General features: G+C 56.4%; 1 protein-coding gene across 2 annotated transcripts; it reads right to left on the bottom strand.

Moving 5' to 3' along the window:
• Positions 1–192: 192 nt before the first annotated feature.
• On the bottom strand, positions 193–21,225 carry LOC120904478 (probable E3 ubiquitin-protein ligase HERC2). 2 transcript variants are annotated; one of them, XR_005739769.1, is made up of 12 exons: positions 19,920–21,225; positions 19,570–19,796; positions 14,012–19,495; positions 13,786–13,937; positions 8,053–12,832; positions 7,792–7,983; positions 7,413–7,725; positions 3,888–6,855; positions 3,614–3,808; positions 3,077–3,545; positions 2,677–3,010; positions 193–2,442 (listed from the first exon to the last, which is right to left on the bottom strand). XR_005739769.1 is itself a non-coding variant. In XM_040314484.1 (11 exons), the coding sequence occupies exons 1-11, from the start codon at positions 20,593–20,595 to the stop codon at positions 2,867–2,869; spliced, it is 15,600 nt and encodes a 5,199-aa protein (XP_040170418.1). In that variant the 5' UTR covers positions 20,596–21,225; the 3' UTR covers positions 193–2,866. The 2 variants fall into 2 exon arrangements, 1 of the variants encoding a protein (XP_040170418.1); XM_040314484.1 differs by having other exon boundaries at positions 193–3,010.
• Between the last annotated feature and the right edge of the window lie 242 nt (positions 21,226–21,467).

The raw sequence follows: 21,467 nt of genomic DNA, 5'->3' as shown, positions 1-21,467 counted from the left end.
ATTACGACATAGCTGTTGAAACACATCTTGCAAACGTTGAACAATGCTGCTAATACTTTGAAACTAGTGTTGTTAACATTAATATAATTATCAAACTTTTTCAGAAATAAAATTATTTTACATGAATTTTAAGATTTGTATTAAAAAACCTACATTCTTTCATTACACACATAGAATTCCAATACTTTGATATTGAATGTTATTCTTACGCGTACGCAAATGGTACAACTATGCTCTAGAAGTGATTGTTTATTTTGAGATTTCATTTCTTAGTTTTCCACAATATGGTATAATCGGGTAGTACACATTACCTCCATCTCTCCAATTACTACCCTTTACTTTTCTTTATATCGGCAGGATAGGATCGGAAGTAAAAACACATAGAGAGAAAGAGTTAGAGGGATAGAGTTTGAGTGTTGTTAAAACACAGACAAACAACACACACACAACACATTAAGCAAATGAAACGTAAAGTAAAACATCAATCACAGTAGTGCTGCTGTGCCCCGGGAAATGGTTGGATTAGTGAGACCTGGGAGAACAGGGGTACCTCCCTGGGGGCTGTGGGAACGGCGCGGGTAGTTTTGCACTAGCATTACATATTATTATATGTCTCTGGTAGAAATAACGTACAAATACAAGGCGTGTGTAAAGCGAGTGCAGTCAATAATAACATCCTCTTGGATCCGTTCGTCTAACACTAATCCGTCCTTTCTTTTGTTTGTTTTTTTTTGGATGGAATTTCACACGTGTGTTGTGCTACAACAACCCCTCCGCTATAGCTAGATCCCCCGAAAAGTGAAACCAGTGCCCATCGAACGCAGTAATGCACCGGCGAAGCAATGCAGTGTAATGGGCCTAACGAATGAAAATAAATAAATAAAAATAAATTACTCTTAGCAGTTAGAGTGGCCTAACTTATACTGATGCAAATTGCACGATAGTGCCGTTTTTAGGTCGCCTTTCTGTTTATAACAGCTAATACACACATGCCCGCTAACTAGTTTTCCACCAGTGGCCCGTTCCTAATGTCCTAAGCGCAGCTAGGGTGTCTAGCGAACTACACTTGGCGGGTGATGTTTAATCCTTTCCCCCCGCATTTATTTAGCCCAACCGCAGAATGGCTACTAATATATGCTACTGCTAACACACTACCTTTTTTGTGAACGCTAATGAATAATTGCCATCGTCTGTAATGTTGTTTAGCTTGTATGCTTTTATAATTCTTCGGGATTTAGTTCCTCCGTTTTTTTTTTTGGTTACATATCGGTCTATCGGCTATCTTTACTTGCAAAGTGCAAAACCTACAATTACCATGGAGCTTGGGGCGTGTACGCGCTAAACGTTTGATAGCAGTTGAGTACTTCTGATGAGCCTTAATCGCAAGTAAAGCTAGCTCTTTGCAATCTGTGTATGCTAATTTCAGTGCAAAAGAAAGCGTTTTCTTTTTCTTTACAGGGTTATCCTGGAGTTCTCATAGCTTTGGGACACTTTTTTGACTCCTGCTTACGTGAAATGAACCTAATGTAATGGTAATTGAACTCGTAGCACTCTTGTTGGACAAATCCAATAGGAATTTCAAATGAGAGGTGCTGTAGAGCCAAATTTCCATCATATGAAGATCATTTCCAATAAGAAAGAGTCAAGGAAGTGTCCCACAACTATGAGAGCTCCTGGAAAACCCTGTATCTTCTTTTGTACGATCTAATTTTCATTATCGAATCATTGAATTCAAAAATGTTGACGCGTGATAAGCACACAAAGCAACTGTTCAATTGCGATTACGGTATCTGTGCTATATTCAAACCCAGGCTTCGCTACCAAAACTGCTGTGAAATCATACCGGAACCATTAACAGTGCCTCACCAAACGTTTGCTCTCTTTGCTTGTCAGTAGTTCGGCACACTGGGCACTAAATTGCGTTGGAAATAATCTTCCACAGTTAGTAATAGTTGCAGTTATTTTTGATTATCTTAGTAGGCGTGACAGACGCACCAACACATACGAAAAGAGAGTCTACAGGCTGCTGCTGCTGCTGCTAAACAATGCGCATGCACCGTGTGTTTTACCTCCTTTCCGACTATTAAATTCTCTATTGCTTCAACAAATCTTAACCATTCCTTCTCGGCCACCAACTTGCACATGGACTAGGGGTGTGGTGGGGGGAGTCTTCCCGCTCACATCGTTTACAAACATAGCCGTGACTTGATAGAGCATCCTTTCGATAACAAACATATAATCTCTATTCGCACCTTCGCTACAAAGTGTGCTACCGTTGTTGTATATCTGTATGGGTGTGTGTGTGTGTGACTACTATTTAAGTGCTAGTTTAATCGGTCTACACCAATGAAATGTTACTCTTTTTTGCTCTGATTGCCCAACACACTGTGGATAGCAGCTACTGGAATGTTAGCGGGAATAAAGGGATTGCGGTTGCTCTGGCTAGTATAAGAGAGAGAGATAGAGAAGAGGGAATCGAAATCAATTTTCCACAAAAGCTAGAACCGCATGTTCAAACGAGAGCACTCTTATTTTGTAGCAGGGGCGCGAACATACGTACGTACTCGTTTACATTCTCTTTGTCTTGTTCTCCCTCCTATGTGAAGAGGGGAGAGGATGCAACGAGAAGCTGATGAAGTAACAGCCAGTTTGCTAATGGAGATCATCATGATTTACCTCCTGCTGCTTCGGGTTTTTGTGTTTGTTTCCTGAATGAACACACGCGTGTGATGCACGGATTGCGTCTCAGTCCAATTTAATCAGTCGAGTAAGCTCCTAGGAGAATGTGTGAGGCACGGTTGTGTCGGCCGACACGTGTTCAGCACGCACTTGGGGGGGGGCTCCTTCTTCTCGCCAGAAGCGGAAGTTAAAACAGTACCGACTCGATGTCGCTGTTGTCCTCGCTGCCGGTCGCTTCGGTCGGATCGCCCATCGCGACCCGCGCGTACTCGTCCGTATCGATGCTTTTGCAGAAGTAAATCGCGTACTTGAGCTTCTCCTGCAAAACAGCCTAAAAAGAGAAAATAAAGCGTTTATTATCCGCTCTAACGCACATTATTTCCCACCGGTGTCGTACCTTGCAGGAGTAACGGGGCATTTTTAGCAGGAAAAAGCAGGTATAGCTTTCGGGCAGGAAGTGGTCCGGCGGGTTGTACTTGTCCAGCACCTGCAGCACAAAGTCGCGGCCACGAAAATCGGCAATGGTGCGGGGCAGGCGCGTCCGGCCCCAGACGAAGCGCAGAAACAGCGACCGCTCCTGGTTGGTGAACTCTTCCATCACCTCCCAGAACCACTGCACGAGCGGGGAGGTCGACTCGACGCCCTTGTACGTGGCGACCGTTTTCAGCAGGCAGAGTGGAATGTCGGGCGAACCGCAGACCATCGCCTGCAGCTCGGCGGCGGAAAAGAGCGACAGTAGCGGCACTGGGATTACCTTGGACATGCCGTCCCGGACGGCTTTGACCTGCTCGTCGAACTCGTGGATGCGATAGTTGAGGGCAAGCTTCACGTACTCGTTGCGATTTTCGGGCGTTATTTTTGTGTATCTAGCGATTGTAAGGAGAGATTAGCTTATTAGAAGCTATATAGACCATGATGACAGCTCTAAACTTACTTAGTAGACAGCGGCACTTCGTGTCCTTTGGCAGACGGCGTTGAGAAGGGCAGCTCGATCGAGGCAAACACTTTCGGGTCGCTTTCCACGTCGCGAATGTACAGCAGTCCGGTAATGTAGTCCCGATCTACCTCGGTTAGATCGGCTGGACGTAACGTTTCTCCGCACAGTTGACGCCACACGGGTTCCGCAAGACTGCAAAACGGTTGAGTAAGCGGCAAAAGTGACGTCATTATTGAGGGTTAAAAAAATAAAAAAATGCTTCTTTACTTACTTCAAACTCAACGGCGATCCCGTACGCACGGCTATCCCCATCAGCACACCCAAAAACCGGAACATGTTCATGTGCAGCACGGAGGTGAGCGTTGGATCTAGCAAAAAGCAGTCCCTGTTGGCGCCTGCCTCACCCCGCCCGTTCGGCGTTTGTATGAGCAACGGCACGCTACCGTTCTGCAGCTCGTCGCACATCTCCGCAATCGATTCGCTGAAACCGCCACCACAATCGTCCACACTTTCGCCCACAAACTTCACCTTCCAAACGCGATGCGGCATGGACAGGGCTTCTTGCGTCAGCAGCGGCAGCTTCTGCACCATCTGGCCGAAAACGCTCTTCATGCCGTCAACGCCGGCCAGCCCGTTGCCGGAGCGCATGCGCGAACGCTTCACCTGGATGCGGTTCAGCTCGATGACGGGCCCGTGCGGTTTGTCGCGCACCATCGTCGTCTGGATCACCTTCCGGAAGCCGGTCTCCTTGATCGAGTACACCAGCACGTCCTTCAGCGAGGCGAGCGAGAGTGGGCCCGCAATCGGCAGCATCGCCAGACACGGGCACAGCAGCTCGGAGAAGTGGTGCAGCAGCACCAGCCGAGCGTGCAGCACTTCCGGCGCAATGTCGCGCACGAGATCGTACTCCAGCGGGGGTGATGGCGGCGGTCGAACTGCTTCACTCAGCTGGTACGTCGACAGGGCCAGCGTGTGTGCGGAACCGCAAATCACCTTCACGATGTGCTTGCCCTGCAGCGACTGCACCAGTCGGGGCCGTTGTATGGCCGAGACCGTCCCATCGCCCAGCTGGCCCTCGTCGTTGTCGCCCCAGGTGAACACTTCGCCCGCGTCGCTGCAGGCGACGCAGTGCAGCGACCCGGTAGCGATCGAGATGATCTTCTTGCCCTGCAACGCGGCCACCTTCTTCGGCCGCCGCACGTGGTCCGTGTTGCCGTGGCCCAGCCGATGGTAGTCGCCCTTGCCCCAGGTGTACACGCTGCCCGAGCGGGTCAGCGCGACCGAAAACTGCGAGCCGCACTCCACCTTGGTCACGCCCAGCCCGGCCAGGCTTTCGATCTTCATCGGCACCTTGCAGCCGTCGGATCCGCCCCGTCCCAGCTTGCCGTAGTCTCCGTCACCCCAGCTCCACACGTTATCGTCGTCCGTGATGCAGAGCGTTTGGGCGTCACCCGACCCGCAAGCGATGTCGATCGCCCGGTACCCGAGCAGCGCTTCTACCAGCTTCGGCTGCAGCTGGTCCTCCGAATCACCGTGCCCCAGCCGTCCGTACCGGCCCTTGCCCCACGTCAGCACGTGGCCCTGTATGGTGATGCACGCGGAGTGCGCACTGCCGCACGCAATGTCCACCACGCCGATCCCGGACAGCGATTCGATCAGCTTCGGCCGATCGTAGCTGTCCCGATTGCCGTGCCCCAGCTTGCCATCTTCACCTTCGCCCCACGAGAACACCTCGCCGTCGGAGGACAGCGCCAGGCAGTGCTTGCCGCCCGAATTGACCGCCACCTTCTTGATCATCACATGCTGGAGCGATTCGACGAGCGTGGGCGTTGTGACGGAATCCGTTCCGCCGACACCCAACCGACCGCCCGCACCGTACCCGGTTGCGTACAGCTTCCCGTCCGGCGTGACGGCGTACAGTGTCTGTTCGCCACCGGCAATCTGTATCGGGCGCAGCAAGCTCAACGCTTCGCATGGGGTTGGATTTTTAATGCGACTTCCGTCCAGCCCACCGAGCTGGCCGCGATGGTTGTGACCCCAGCCGAAGATTGTGCTGGCGCCGCCCCACGAGAAGGCCCAATCCTCTGGCCGCCGGTTGAACCACTGCAGCAGCTGCGAGTCGTACTGCGGTGTGAAGTAGGCGTGATCTTCGTGCAGATACTTCGTCACCTCGCTGCCGGTCGCGTTCACGGGCAACGATTCGCTGCTTCCCGCTGTGATGGTGGTTGTGCCGGTGCTGCTGCTACTGGTGGTGGTGCTGCTACTGCTGATCGTGCTGGTCAGCTCGAACGCTAGCGGGTGGCTCTGGCTAAGCAAGCTCGAATGGCTCGAGGTGTGCTGGATCAGCGAAGAATAACCATCCCCGGCACCGCTTCCTTGGCTGATAGCACCCGCGCTGACCGACGTGTGGGCGGGCGTAGCTGGAGACGCTATTTCCGCAAGCTTCTTGCGTACCTCCAGACAGAACGTGGATGGCAGATGCGTGCGACGGGTGAGTGCCTGGGCGACGCGGACCGCCGCACAGTAGCGCCGGAACCAGGCCCAACGGTGCGGATCTGCCGCGGGCAGTAGCAGCGTGTCCATGTGCATATCGCACGCCAGCGCCACAAGCGTTTTGAAGTACTCCGAGTGCATCAGATGGATGCCACTGCGCACCTGCGGCTCTTCGTACTCGTACTGGCGCAGTATGATAGGAACGAGCGGTGTCAGTATCTCCGTCACGGCAGCATCCATTGGCCGGGAGCCGTCCTTCGCCAGGGCGGCACTGTTGCTGCACAGCAGCTGGTGCATCTTCTTCAACGACCAGATACGCTGCGCCACCGTCAGCGAGCTGAGCTGGGCGCACTGCGACAGGGCCGACGTGAGCCGTACGAGAATGCTCGCGTTCGAGGTGGGCACGGGAAGCGAGTCTAGCAGCGCCATGACGAGCGCAATCGAGGGTTGCGACAGTACGGTGCGATCTGAGCCAAGCTCTTGCAGGTAAGACTCCGGCATGATGCCGTGCACGTAGAACCGCCAGCCCCAACCATTGACGGAGTTGTCGCTGGTAAACTTCCAGCGCATTTGATCGCCCGGGATGCGAATTTCCTGTGCCCACTGTGCGTACTCGCGGCCGGACCGTGTCGCTATCACGTTACCCGATCCATCGATAATTATTAGCGGATCGTTACGGCGCTCCGTCGAGCACTGGCTGTCAAACTCGATGCGCAGCGATTCGGCACCGGGAATTTTCACGTGTCCTGTTGTGTGGATTAGAAGGGCAGTTTAGTATTATGGAGTATGGAGTATTTAGTATTATGGAGGAAGGATCTTTTGAAGATCAGGATGTAGGATCTTCAAGATCCCGATGGATTAATCAATAAACATACTAAATGAGGTATAAATAAAGCTGAAAAATAATTCTTCCAATAAGAATACACATATTCACATTGAAAATTGACATATTCTTTAACTGTAATATGATGTAAAGGATTTACACAATTGCTACATTAGAGTAGTGCTGTGCTCTCACCACGACTCCGAACGACCCCGGACGACTCCGGATAATGCAGAGTGGACCTACCTTCCGGAGTCGATTCCGAATTTATCTGAATCGGATCGGAGTCTAATCCGGATTTTTGCCACCTTTACCCATCACTACATTCGAGTTTGATGAATTTTCAAGGATTATTGGAGATTCGTTAATCTTTGTTAATATGAGATTAAATTATAATGGACTCCCTGCATCTATAAATTTCGAGTCCCGGCTTGGATCCCGTGAAATATTTTAGTTTCTAACGGTATCTCTCTAGCTTACCAACAAGTATGATATCGTCAATGTAGGGATGGCTCGTCTCCTGCACCACCGGCTTCGGCAGCTTGCCCAGCGAGTGGCGCGAGGTGCACAGATCCTCCAGCTCCGTGATGCACGTTTCGATCAGCATGTTCGCGATGGTTGTGTTCGACTTGGCCAGCGCAATTAGAGTGCTGGCGATCGTTTCCGACGTGCTGGCGGCACCGGTTCGCCCAAACACGCTCAACTTGAGCAGCTCGATCAAATGCTTTGCTTCCGGTTCGCCAAGCAACGCAGTGAAGTCGTCCAGATTGCTAGCGTTCGCTTCGTTCATTATCTGCAAAAGAGTTTAAATTTAAAATCATTCCATATCTTTCAAAGAAAAGCTTTCAAATTAACGTACCTCATCGTGATGCGTCATTGTGGCCGCCATAACGGACATAGCACTGGCCGACATCTTCGACTGGCGCTGCGTTGCATTGCAACTAGATATCGATGCGGACAGCGAGAGCGATCCGGTCAAGCTGCGGTACGCCCCGAGCGTGTTATTCATCCCGGAGATGATCGGTATATCGCCGTCAAGAAATTCGTTCGTCTATAAAGAATTAAAAAAAGTAAAATTAATCCATCAGAGCTCACCGACACTTCGTCCCTCCCTGCTTACCGTTACGGCATTCAGCCCCGCGATATCTGCAGGACCTTCCCCTCCACCGTGCGCGATCGTTTCGTTCTGCTGCGCCAGTGTACTCTCCGCGACCGTCGCCTTCGCGCCCGTTTCGTCCCCTTCCGATATGGGCGAAACGGCACGCACCATCGTATCGCCACCACCATGCCCGTACGTGGCCATCTTGTCCGTGGCGCTCACCTGCGAATGGCAGGTAAGGGCCGCTATAATGCACGACCGGGCATGCAGAATGCTCATCGCGTTGATAATGTGCGACAGGGCCGCCTGTCTTGCGCTGGCCGTCTCAAGCGAGAGCACAATCTCCGAAAGCGATGGTCGCTGCTGCTTGCTACCACTCGGTACGGGCAGCGGAGACGAGGTCGTTGCCTCCGTATCGGATGCGTAAATACCCAAGCTGTGGCTGCCGAGCGGATCCTTCGCCACGGCAAACGGAACCGGTTCCTTCTTGTCCTTTTCCGTCTGATTCTGGGGCAGGCTCCAGGCGACCGAGTGTGAGCTGCCGCACGCTACCCGATTCACGAAGATTCCATCCAGCCCGAGCACGAGGCTCGGCTTCTTGTTGACGATCGTGTTGCCTGATCCCTGCTGGCCGTGATCATTGTCGCCCCACGCGTACACCTGCCCGCTGTCCGTTACGGCGAGACAGTGCAGCGCACCGACGGCCACGTGGATGACTTTCTTGCCACGCAGCCCTTGAATTGGGGTCGGTTTGCGCACGTGCTGATCCGTTCCATGGCCCAGCCGATAGTAATCGCCTTTGCCCCACGTCCACACCTCGCCGGCTTTCGTAAGCGCCAGACTGAACTGTGCCCCGCACTCGATCTGCATCACGCCGACCCCGTTCAGCCGGTCGACCTGGTGCGGAATGGAGCAGCCCTCGGAGCCGCCCCTTCCCAGCTTGCCAAAGTCTCCATCGCCCCAGGAAAACACCAAACCATCCTCCGTCAGGCAGAGCGTCTGCGCGTCCCGGCTGCCGCACGCCACCTGCACCACGCGGTGGTCCTGCAGTGCAGTCACTAGCTTCGGCTTCAGCTGCGTACAGTTATCGCCGTGCCCGAGCCGTCCATACTCGCCCAGGCCCCACGTGTACAGCTCGCCCGAGCTGGTGATGGCGGCACTGTGACTCGATCCGCACGCAATATCCCGAATGCGCTTCGTGCGCAGCGTTTCAATCAGCTTCGGCTTTTCCAGCGTCAACCGATTGCCGTGCCCGAGCTTGCCGTCCTCGCCCTCGCCCCACGAAAACACCTTCCCGTCCAGCGTAAGTGCCATCGCGTGTTTGCCTCCCGAGTGGACGGCCACCTTCTTCACCACGTACTGGCTCAGTATCGGCACTTGCTTGGGCGTCGGAACATTGTTGTTGTGCCCCAAGCCCAGCCGCCCATTCGTGCCCTCGCCGCACGCGTACAGCTTCCCGTCCTGCGACACGATGAACAGCGACTTTGATCCGCCCGCAATGTGGATCGGCTTCAGCTGGCTCAGCACGGACGAGTACGTCGGTAGCTTCACCTTCGAGCCCTTCAGTCCACCGAGCTGCTCCTTATCGTTCAGCCCCCACACCAGCACCTTCGACGACACCTCGTCGTTCAGCGAGGCCGGCTCGTCCGCGTAGTTCGACGAGGTCGAGTAGCTCGGCTCGGCGATCGTTTCATTCTCCGACGCCAGGAAGCCCGCACTCTGCAGCATCATGTCGACGTCCGTCTGGCGCCGCTTGCCGACAATCGACAGCCCGTGCACCCGGCACTGGATGCCATTGTTGCGGCACTGCTTGATGCGTATCTCGATCCAGCGGTAGTACTGCTTGCAGTCGGTGAGCAGCGGCATCGTGACGGTGGTCGGATTGATCGACACCCAGCGCAGATCGGTCATGGAGAAGCTGTCGTCGCCGACGCGCATCACCACCAGCGACGGCATGTGCGAGAAATCGTCCGGATCGACGATGATCGACAGCGACTGTACCAGCACCTGGTCGTGCATCTCGAGCCGTATCCAGTGCTTGCCCTGCACCGCGGTGCTAGCGCTCTGCCAGTAGTTGTTGGTGCTGCGGTCCAGCAGATACTTGGCGGACGCCTCGTTGGATGAAACCGACAGCGAGCGGATGCAGCGCGACCAATCGTCGATGATGTCAAACACTCCGCCACCGGCGGCACCGTTGGCGGAGAGCGCACCGGCTCCCGCCGTCCCGTACGTCGTGGGGTTCGATATCAGCTCCAGCTCGCTGATGCTACCCTTCCACAGCGTTTGCTGGGGGAATTCCACTATCGCTTCGCTGCCGGTCAGCGAGCTTACCACGCCCGTGGTGCCGCGCGGTGCTGACAGCGACGGGAACCGGTGGCGCGAAACGTGCGCACGCAGTAGACGAACCTGCGACCCAACCATGATGCCACCACAGCCGGCCGGATCGGACGATATCGTCGGCGGTTCGAGCATCTCCAGATGCACGAAGCACATCCAGTACGGTCGATCGTGCATCTGCCAGTCGACGCGCACGTTCAGATCGTGCAGCCCTTCCGGCTCCACCTTCTCCACCGTGCCGATGTCGCCCTTGCGTATCTCCTCGAACTCCTGGCAGCAGCGCACCAGCATGCCCGGGCAGATGATGCCCCGCACGTACATCGCGTACTGGTCGGCCGATTTGAAGTCTTCGCGCGCTTTGTACAGCGTCCCCGGGCCACCGCCGTGATGCGGGTGCTGCTGCTGATAGTCGTGCTGCGACGAGGCACCGTCCATCGTGTCCGAGCTGACGCTTTCCGTGTCGCTGTGGCCGCGCAGATCGTGATCGTGCTGCTCACCGTCGCCCTGCTTGCCGCCGCTGCCGAGTCCCAGGCTGGCGGTCAGCTCCGGATGCTCCAGTATCCACTGTATGATCTGTTCCGCCGTCGGGTTAGCGTTTTCGTTCTGCTGCATCAAGCTCTTGTACGCCAGCTCAACCGATTTGCGGGTAAAGCCCATCTCCATGATTTGCGCCACCAGGGGCGTCGGCGCTATGAACGCGTTCGATGTGCGCGTCCGACCACTGCGTGTGCTTGTAGCATTGCTTTCGAGCGATCCCATCGCTTGCACCGCTTGACCATCGCCGCCAAGTGAGGCCGACTCGTTATTGTACACCGGCACGCCGTGTATCATGGTGGGCTGGCCGAGTGCCATCGGGCGTTTGTTACATCCACTGGACGCCATCTGGCCCCCGGCACCATCGCCCGACGAGTAGTGAATATGACTGGCCAGCATTTGCGAGATGTTTAGCGCCGCAAGCTCCATCTCCTGGTACGTGTAGCACGCTTTTAGTGGGCTTGGTTGCGTAGCGCGCAGCAGGATGGTTTGGATCAACAGCTCTGCCGTGTAGAACGCTTGCGACTCGTCGGATGTGTTCGATTCCGAGCGTGTTTTCCCCTCATCCGGCTCCGGACTGTCCCCGTCGCGATCGGACGAAACACTGTCCCGCGAGGCACTCTTCGTCAGTCCCGGCGATCGTTGGCGCAGAATGCGTCGCAGTAGGCTCTGGTTGCGGAACAGCACCTTCGTCGCTTTCAGCGTGGCAAAGTTGATCTGCTGACTTTGGAGCAGCGCTGCATTGGCACACCCATCACCACCACCACCGCCTCCGCCCAGCGGAACAAGCTGCCCAATGCCGTAAAACATCACCGACCACGAGTTGAGCAGCATCTCGCTGATGGTCACCTTGGACAGACTGAACGCTCCCACGTCCGCACACTCGGCCACCTTGAAGATGGGAATCTTTTTCGTCTCCGCCGCACCGTGCACGTTCATCACCACCTTGCCCTTCTTGGTCATGCGCGAGATCGTGCCCCGCACGCCGTCGAGCGTAATGTTCAGCCCGATGCGTGGCCGCGAGTCGCAGCCTCCGATCGTGCCGAGCGTACCCATGATCGCACGCTTCTCACCCTCCCCGATGCCGTCCAGATCGTTCTCGAGGAATATGTCCGCCGTCAGGCACAGTTTCTGCTGTATGAACGAGTTGATGCTTTCGTTCCACAGTGGGAGCGTGTGCAGCCGGCGGATCAAAACGACCAGCTCCTCCGCGACCGTGCCACTGTGCGAGGAGCTGTACAGGACGCGCGACTTCGCATCGACCGCACTGGCCAGCAGGGACGAATCGTTCGGACAGGTAAGCGAAATCCGTCCCAGCACATCGAACAGCTGGCTGATGATGCTGTCGACGCGATGCTTTTCCGCCTGCGTCCAGTTCACCAGCGTCGACTGCAGCAGCCGCAGACAGTGCAGCTTCTTGTACACGTCCTTCTTGCTCGCGATCGGCGCGTTCAGTATCTTAAACGCAAGCTCTATCCACAGCGGCGTGGTCAGCTGGCGCGACAGCGCCGGCGTAAACGAAATTGCACGCAAAAACCCAAGCACGGTCCACTGCTCGAGCCCGAAACTGTAACAGCTGGTGCCCGGTGCCGGCGGTCCGTTGGCAGTACCGGTGCGATTGAAATCGCTCGGCTGCAGCATCATGCGGAACAGCGAGGCGACCGTGCGGAGCGCGTTCTGCTCCATCCTTTCCGCGTGCAGCCCGACCGACGCGAACAGCATCTGGAGCGTTTTGATGCACACGTTGCGCAGCAGCTTGGTCGGGTGCGATTCGTGGCTCAGTGCGTGATCGATGAAGTCTTCCCGCTCGCTGTCCTTGTCGGGGGAGAGCGCCTTCAGCGCACTGTCCGCCAGCCGGAGATCGTACTTGCCCTCCTTGCCCATCCGGTACGAGTTGGTGGATCCATTGTCCCACTCTACGCGCACCCAGCTGGAAGAAATGGAGGTAAAGTTAGTTTGGTTTTACAATCGAAATTTATAGCAAAATGCTCGATAAAAAGAACTTACAACTCAGGTTGCACGCAAGTCTTAACATTGCATGCAAAAAGATTTCAATAATCGTCCGGATTGGAGCTAGTGATGGGTAAATACAATTTTTTTCCGGAGTCGGATTGATCCAACTCCGGCACCCCTCGGAGTCGGACTCGGAGTTGCTCCGGACAGTTTAGCGGGGGGGGGGGGTGCGTTCGCAAAAACCCTCGGACTCATCGACTCCGAGTCCGGATCAGTCCGGATCAGTCCGGATCAGTCCGGATTACTCCGGATCACTCCGGATCACTCCGGATCACTCCGGATCACTCCGGATTACTCCGGATCAGTTTTCGTATATTCGATGTACGACTTGCAAGTCAATGAACTCATCAAGAATTGTCTAAACGATAATTCCGGAGTGATCCGGAGTGATCCGGAGTAATCCGGACTGATCCGGACTGATCCGGACTGATCCGGACTGATCCGGACTGATCCGGAGTCGAATTCAGTTATGATCCGGAGCCGGAGTCATATTATGCGCACCGGAGTCGGAGTTGATCCATGACTCCGCTCCGGATTACCCATCACTAATTGGAGCACGGATTATTTAAAACGTGTTTAATAATGTTAAATCATTAAAATTGAAAACCATTTTAATTTTATCGCGCTCTATTTTCCAATCGGGGCAAGATTTTGAGTGATTTTGCATGCAATTTTAAGACCTGCGTGCAACGTGGGTTATACAGGGTTACCACAGTATGCTTGCAAAATTCCCCTAGTCGATTGCAAACTTCCACAGCATGCTTGCAATATTCCCCTACCGATTTGCAACATTTCCCTAAGTGATTGAACTATTCCTTTATGTGATTCGAAATCCTGTAAGTTCTTTTTGCCAAATTCTCATTCACTTACCCATCTTCTCCAATTTCACTGATAATGCGCCCCTCACCGCCGGGGCCGTCCTGCTCGCCCCACTTCCAGTCTGCGCCCCGTGCAATTCTTGTTCCTACCTTCATGAATTTGGAAAGTTCCGGCCCGGAAAGCCCTTCCTTTGAAGATTTCAACTATGAAACGAGAGAGAGTATAAATAAATGAAAATGCTTTTTCTTCTATTTGGTAGCTGTGCTATTGTACTTACATTTGTCACAACATCCTCGTAAATGACCGACGTGTCGGAGGTGTTTTTGCTGCTCGGCATATCAGCGCCCGTTTGTCGCAGCAGCCCCATAATGCTTCCCAGTATGCCCGCATTAATCAGCAGGCTCAGCTCGTTCGCTTCGTACGTGCGCGACAGGATGCCAAAAATGCTCAGCAAAAACCGAGCCCGGGGCAGCTTCTTCAGAAACACGTACGTGCCCAGGTTCGAATTATCCTTCTCACCGTGCGTCCGATGGCGGCCATTAATTTTATCCTGATTCACGTACTTCTGCAGCTCCAGCACCGCCCACTCGACGATCTTGGCGTGTGCGATCAGTATGTCCGCCTTCTGGTACGCCGTGATCATGTTCAAATTGTCCAGCACGTGCTCCGACTCGCGCTGTTGCTGCTGCACATGAGGCACACTTTCCCCATTGCTACCCACCGTCTGGTTTCGCACACAACCGTGCCCTAAATGCAAACCGAGAAATCCGTTAAACAGATTGTACTGCACCGCATCGAACAGCCCGGCGATGCGCAACAGCTCGTGGAACATCTCCAGCCCCTGCTTGCGCAGCTGGTAGCGCTGGATCTGGCAGTACATGGCGCGGCGCAGCGTTTCCACGTCGCACTGGTCGTGCAGGATGAAATCGACCACCTGCTGGCTGATGCCGGTTTTAAACTCCACCGGGTACGACTCGAGCAGACACTTGTCGCTCAGGTTTGCGATCACGTTGTTCAGGAAATCGTCCCCATCCTGCGGGAACGCCGTTTTGGCCGTCTTCCCTCCCGCCGTGCCGTGAAATTCGATCATTTCGTTTGTGGGCGTTTTAATCTGCTCATCGTTGGTGAAGGTGATTTTCTTCTCGTTCCCTTCCACCGTTGCATTGTCGCCGGGTTCCAGTGTGCCCGTCACGTCCACCGCGACACCGCCGCCACCGCCGACCGTGTTGGTGTTGGTACCGTCCCCTGGCTGCGGCCCGTCCGCATCGAGCAGATTTTCATTGGACGAGGCTAACTTGGACAGGGCCGGGCTGTTGCTACGGTGCAGGATGACCGGCGAGGCGGATCGATCAACGGACGCGCGCCGATGCACGTGGCCGGACGTGCTGAGACTCTCCAGGCTGGCCACCTTGATGAGACTTTCGTTGACTAGATTTTCGGTGGAAAGTGCCACACCGGCGACGGACACGAGATGTTGCTGCTGCTGTTTGTTGATGCCACAGCCGCTCAGATTCTCGTACGACTGGATCTTGCCACTGCTGAGCTGGCTCTGGATGGTGGCGTTCACAATGTCCTCCGGCTTGGCGCAGGCCAGCTTCAGCTGCCGCTTGGCCGCCCGCATCTCCGCAATGATGCGCCGCACGAGCGCTTTAAAGCGTGGCGGCCGATGCGGTATGTGTAGCCGCTCCAGCCCGTGCTGCTCGAGGCTCACCGAAGGCCGGATTTCGTACAGCAGAAAGCGGCACTTGTCGATCATCGGTGCGCAAACCTCCTTGTAGCTGCGGTTCAGCTGCTGGCGCATCTTCACGATTGCCCACTTCGTCTGGTGCACCGTGCGTATGATGGTAACGATCGGGGGCGGTGGTTTCGCGCCCGACCCACTCAGCTCCCGATCGATGACGGCGAGCGCGAGCGGCCCCAGCGCCTGGTGCCGTATCAGCACCGCCATTAGCAACCGTTCCAGCTCGATCACCGGATGCTCCGGTGGGAACTCCTGGTGCCAGATGAGATGATGCTCCTTGCAGTACCGCTCGCAAAGGCCAATCCACGACGCGACCAGCGGATCGGTGATCTTGCCCTCGCCCAGGTTTGCCAGCAGTGTGTCCACCCGCTGCGTAATCAGCACCATCGGCCAGCTGCCCATCATTGGCACACCGTCGCCACCGACGATCGGCAGCTGGGCGGACGCGTCCGTCGGCGTGCTGCCGGCCGTTGAGCCACTGCTGCGCGCTTCGCCCTTTTCCTCGTCGAACGGGTTCGATGGTTGCAGCACCTGTAGCCCGCCGCTTAGCACGTGCGAGTTCAGCAGATTGCGACACTGCAGCTCGGCCGGCTGCAGGGGCGACCCGACCTGCAGTATACTGGCCCGCTGTCCGAGCAGATACGCCAGCAGGCATTCCGAATGGAAGTGCGTGAGCGTCACGAGCGGCCGCGGGTTCGCGGTGCTGTCGTACATTTCACTAACCGCGTACCGGCCCACCCGCAGGTAGGAGGTAATGAACTCGAACGCCGTCCGGTGCTGCGGATTGCCGATCTCAAGCGAAATGTCCTTCCCGGCGTGCGCCTGCAGCAGCTCCTGCGTAAGTGCATTGTCCGGCGTGTAGTCCTTCACGTCGTACACGTTGCCGTTGATGATGACCCAGCAGCCGCCGTCGCGCACGTGATTGTCGATGTCGCTGCGCCGGATCAGCACCGGTTCCTCCTGCACCGGCATCGCTTTCGACGCGCCGCGGCTCACAATTCCCGGCCACCCCATATCGTCCGTGTCCTGCAGTTCGCCCTCCTGCGTGAGCCGATTGAACCCGTCCAGCGCGTTCAGCAGCGGTATCAGGTGCCGGTTCCAGTCGAAGTTGGCCAGCAGGAATGGTTTGTCCTGCTGGATGACCACCAGCCCGATCAGCAGCTCGTACAGCAGCGCGTCGGAGATGTCGTTGCGCAGGATCTCGGTCACGCCGTCCTTGCCCTGGAGGATCGTTTCGTACGCCTTGGCGAGCGTGTTCACGCACGGACCGACCAGCTGCTGGATGTAGGTGTAGAGCAGCGCTTCCGCACCGCTCAGGTCGTCCGCTTTGGACGCGTACAGGTGCGAAAGGAGCAGCCGCTGGAATTTGTGCAGCAGATCCAGGCTCGGGGAGGTCGGTTCGGGTGCAGAGAAGCCATCGTCCGGTTTGAGGTACGGTCCGAGCATGAGCTGCCCGAGCCGAGCCTGCGTTAGGCTGGAGTTGTTCCGTAGCAGCTGCTTCAGCAGATGCAGCAGGGAGAGATGCGTTCCACTCCCAGCTCCGTGTGGTTCCTGGGCCTGGAAGGGGTTCTGATGCTGGTGGTGATTGATCGCTTGATTGAGGGCCGTCTGCAGACCTCCCTCGGCCATCAGTGAACCAACGAGCAGATCGGTCATGAACCGATGTCCAGCACTGGTTTGAGCAGCTGAGCCGATGGTCGCACCGCCGTCGTGTCCGGCCGGCAGCAGGGACGTTAAAGTTTGGGCTCGTTCCGATGCAGTCGGCAGTATGATACTCCAGCCAACCTGTAGCGTCCACTGGGCGGCTTCCTGCATCGTTTTCAGCACGACAGGCCCTCCGGCCAGGCTGAGGATGCGCGTTTTCAGACTCGCGAGCAGGCGCGATCCCTCCACCAAGCCCACCTGGCGCGGATGGACGTTGTTCACGATCATGGCGTGCAGCTGCAGGCGCAGCAGGTTCAGCGTAGCCACCGCAATACACTCCGCCTCCTGGCTGGGCGGGTGACGGGACGCATCGGTCGAGGAAGTCACGCTTACCATGCACAACAGCTGATCGAGCAGCCGGAACGTGTGCTCGCTCAGGTCCACCACGAACGGAATTTTCGCCGGAATGCCGTGCGACGAAGAGTGACACCAGAACAGGCTCTGCGCTACTCCAGCCGCCATCCCGGCGACACGAAGCGTCGGTGGTGTCGTTAAAATCGGCGCCGTAATGATGGGATCCCGTGTCACACACTCCGGGCAGATTTGCTGGAAATCGTTTCGTCCCCAGCCGTACAGCTCGCCGGACGCGGTGAGAGCAAGGCAGTGCGCCAGTCCCACCGCGAGGTCGACGATCTTCTTGCCTTCCAGTGCTTGCACCATCTTCGGGACGGGTGAATGCTCCGAGTTGCCGTGCCCGAGCCGACCACCGTGTCCCTTGCCCCACGTGTACACGGTTCCTTCGCGCGTCAGCGCCACACTGAACTGCGAGCCACTGAACACCTTCACGACGCACGACGCCTGCGGCAGATCGACCTGCACCGGAACGGACGTGCCGACGCACGATTCGTTGCCCAGCTTGCCGAAATCACCGTCGCCCCAGGCAAACGCGAGTCCTGCCTCCGTCACGCACAGCGAGTGCGCATCGCCACACCCGAGCGCCACGTGCACGACCCGGTGCGCCTTTAGCGCCGTCACGAGCGTCGGCACGTACTTGTCCTCCGAGTTGCCGTGCCCAAGCCGACCGTACGTACCACGGCCCCACGTGTACAGCTCACCGCTGGCCGTAATCGCCGCACTGTACGAGGAGCCACAGAACACGCCCGTCACCTGCCGGTCGGCCAGTGCCGTTATGCGCGTCGGTAGCTCTTTCGCGCTCGTGTCACCATGTCCGAGCCGACCACCGTCGCCGCTGCCCCACGAGTACACATCCCCGCTGCTTGCCAGCGCGAGCACGTGCCGTCCTTCGCAATGCGCCGCCAGCTGAACGATCGTACACTCCAGCCCCTTCACCTGCGCCGGATAGTTGTCCTCCGTCATGGAGATTGCATGCGACAGATACAGCACCGTGCCACTGTCCGTCAGAATGTACACACAGTTTTCCGCACACACAATCTGGCGCACCTGATCGAGCAGCAGATCAATGGTGGCGGTCGAGTAGCGGGGCATCGCCCCATCGATACTCCCCGGGGCCGTCACCGACGTTACCATCGCGTCGAAATCCGCACACCCCGTCCGTATCGCTTCGGTCGCGGTAAAACCGTACAGCTCCGGCGCACAGGCACTCCAGCCGAGGGTGAATATTTTCGGCGCATTGGCGTACTTGCTCGCACCCTTGGTCGAGCAGTTGCCGGCGGGCAGGTGCGGTTTGGCCAGCCGGTCCAGATGGCTGATGATGATGACGGCGGCCAGCTTGAGATCGACGCAGGTCGTCTCGTTGTCGGGCAGGGCGAGAAAGCGCAGGAACGATTCGGTCGGCCCGAAGTGGAACGAGTCGGAGGTGGCAAACGAGCCGAAGCTTTCGATCTGCTCGTATCGGTGCAGGAGCGGCACTAGCGGGGCGCCCGAGTTCTGCGGCGGACTGCGATTGTCGTCCGACTGGTGGTCCTTTTCGTGGAGGGTGAGGAGCAGCGAGACGCCCTCGAGCGAACCACCGAGCGTGCCCTTCTGGGCGCCCAGCTCGAGCAGCAGATTGAGTGCAATGTGCCGGTCCGCTTTCGGCACGAGGCACCGGCCGCCCATCACATCGCCCAGCACGACCTGGCGCAGGAACTTGATCGACTTTTCCACCACCTCGATCCAGAGCGTCGACATTTGGGACGTGTCGAAGAGGGACGCTTCCGGGAGGGATTGCAGCGCTTCCAGCGCCTCCGACAGCAGCTCGCTGCACAGCTCGACGTCTTCGCCTGAGCGCCAGGCGCGGCGCAGAAAGGCAAAGGAGAAATTGAGCGCCGCCCGCGTACCGACACGTGCCAGCCCGAACGTTGCCTTGTCGGAGTCTTTGGCCGTGCCGGCAGTACGATCCAAGCTGGAGTTTTTCTGTGGTGAGAGAGAGAGAGAGCAACGTTATTAAAGCTTTCCTTTAAAATGGCAGCAGGCTATGGCACACGTACGCTCAGCTTTGCCGCATCGCACTCGCTCGTCGCCAGCTCGGTCGCGTGCTGCTTTTCCTCCGTCTCGCGATGCATGCCCATCTCCTGCAGTGCTATAAAGTAGCGCCGGTACACGAACAGCAGCTGGCGGGTGCGGTTCGCGGACAGGCAGTTGCCGGCCGCCTGCAAGCATATTTCCCTTTGTTCGCCGATCAGCTTCTTGATGCATTCCTTCTTATCCTCCGTGCCTGCAAAAAAGGGAAACAAAGAACCATGTAAACGAGTTGGGGGAATGGATTGGTTGCGCAGTTGCATGTGCAGTGTGTGGCAGTGACCTTTCCGCACCAACACAAAGGCACTGCAACACTCACCAGGCACTGGGCTCCACAGCCACGAGTCGAGCAGGACGGAGCTGGCGGAACTGTCACCGGCGGCGGCAGCAGCGTTGGCGGGTTGATCGGCCGGCGACGACTGTGTGTGGTTCTGTGTCTGCGCTTTACGGCCGTTCGCTCCGTTGCTGCCGGCGGCTGCGCCGGACGACGGATCACCGCCGCCACCGGCACCCTCCTGCACGCCCAGCTCTTCGCAGGTCGGACAGATGCACTTGGACACGGCCGAGCACACGCCCTTGCAGCAGTCGCACAGTATGGCCACGTTGCCGCAGTAGTAGCGACCGTCCGGGCGCAGGTAGACCAGCTCGCCCAGCCCGTTCACGGCCGTCTGCACCCGCTCCGTCGTCACCTCCTCGTCCTGGATGAGGTGGTTCCACAGGTTGGCCAGATCGTCCGCATTACGGAGCGCGCTGCCCACGTCCGCCTTGATCCACTTGAAGCTTAAGTAGGGCAGCGGCCGGAAGTAGAGCTCCCCCTGTCCGCCGCCGGACGGAGGGGTGACCGACGCTGACGTAGCGGTTGTTGGTGCCGCCGCCGCCGCCGTCGTTGTAGTCGTCGTCGCCGTGGGTGGTGCTGCCGTTGCCGCTGGAGCTGCGGTCGACCCTGTCGCCGCCGCCGCCCCCACTGCACCCGATCCGCTGATGGAGTTCATCATGTTCCATAGAAAGATGCTTTGCTGCGTGTACTGTAATGCACCAAGCGCCCCTCAACCACCCACCCACCCACTACTACTCGGGAATGTTGTTAAATGGGGTGGTGAAAAGAGGCGAATCGAAGCGATGCGAAGAAAACCTATGTTTGCAACAACGTTGCGCACGGCTTCACACAACTATGCATTTACACCGCGCACTACTCTCACACACACACACGTTAGCACATACCTCCACCGGGAGTGGGGGGAATTGGAAGGGAAGCGAGCGAGATAGAGGCTGGTAATTATGCACACACCCGTGGAAAACGGAAAACTCGATTTGTGTATTCACGTACGTGTGTATGTATGTGTATGCCCTCGCAATAGATCAATTAAACACTGGCCAAGGCGATGGAACGGTGCACTTGGACGATTGTTGCTTTGATTGCCATCTTCTTCCACGGAGTAACTTGCTAAAATGCGCTGCCCGCAGCAACGGCAAATGGGCAGTAATGTGGACTGGTGGGAGGAAAAACAAGCAATTTTCCACACCCCGCCACAGGACAGAATCGTTTTGGGGGACGTTGGTTGCTTTCTCTCGGGCAAAATTTTCTTCACAACTGGTTGACCGTTTGACAACCGAGCTGACGTTTCGTTGCGAGGTCATTTGTGTTTTGGGCAGGCGCAGGCGCAGCGCCCCGCACAACGTGGCGAGGGGTTTTGACGTTCAAAAATCGCTGCATCTCGCTCATTTGCTTTACCCTTCTTTTGCTTGCCTATAGTGCTCGTTTCAAAGTGAGATTTTGTACTGCTCTCTCCCATTTCACTTCCAAATACTTCGTCTACCTTTGTCTATATGGCTTTCATTATGTTGGTAACAATTTACGAGCATCACA

Source organism: Anopheles arabiensis, chromosome 3 (assembly GCF_016920715.1).
Source record: "Anopheles arabiensis isolate DONGOLA chromosome 3, AaraD3, whole genome shotgun sequence".
NCBI lineage: Eukaryota > Metazoa > Arthropoda > Insecta > Diptera > Culicidae > Anopheles > Anopheles arabiensis.
Note: the sequence above shows the minus strand (reverse complement) of the source record. Positions and strands in the feature narration are given on the sequence as shown.

Bases quoted from the DNA above. Each gene is read 5' to 3' on its own strand.
- LOC120904478 (XM_040314484.1), bottom strand. From the start codon at position 20,595: ATGATGAACTCCATCAGCGGATCGGGTGCAGTGGGGGCGGCGGCGGCG. The intron at 19,496-19,569 runs GTACGTGTGCCA...CTCTCACCACAG, and splicing joins GCGATGCGGCAAAGCTGAGC to AAAAACTCCAGCTTGGATCG. The intron at 12,833-13,785 runs GTAAGTGAATGA...CATTTCTTCCAG, and splicing joins AGTGAAATTGGAGAAGATGG to CTGGGTGCGCGTAGAGTGGG.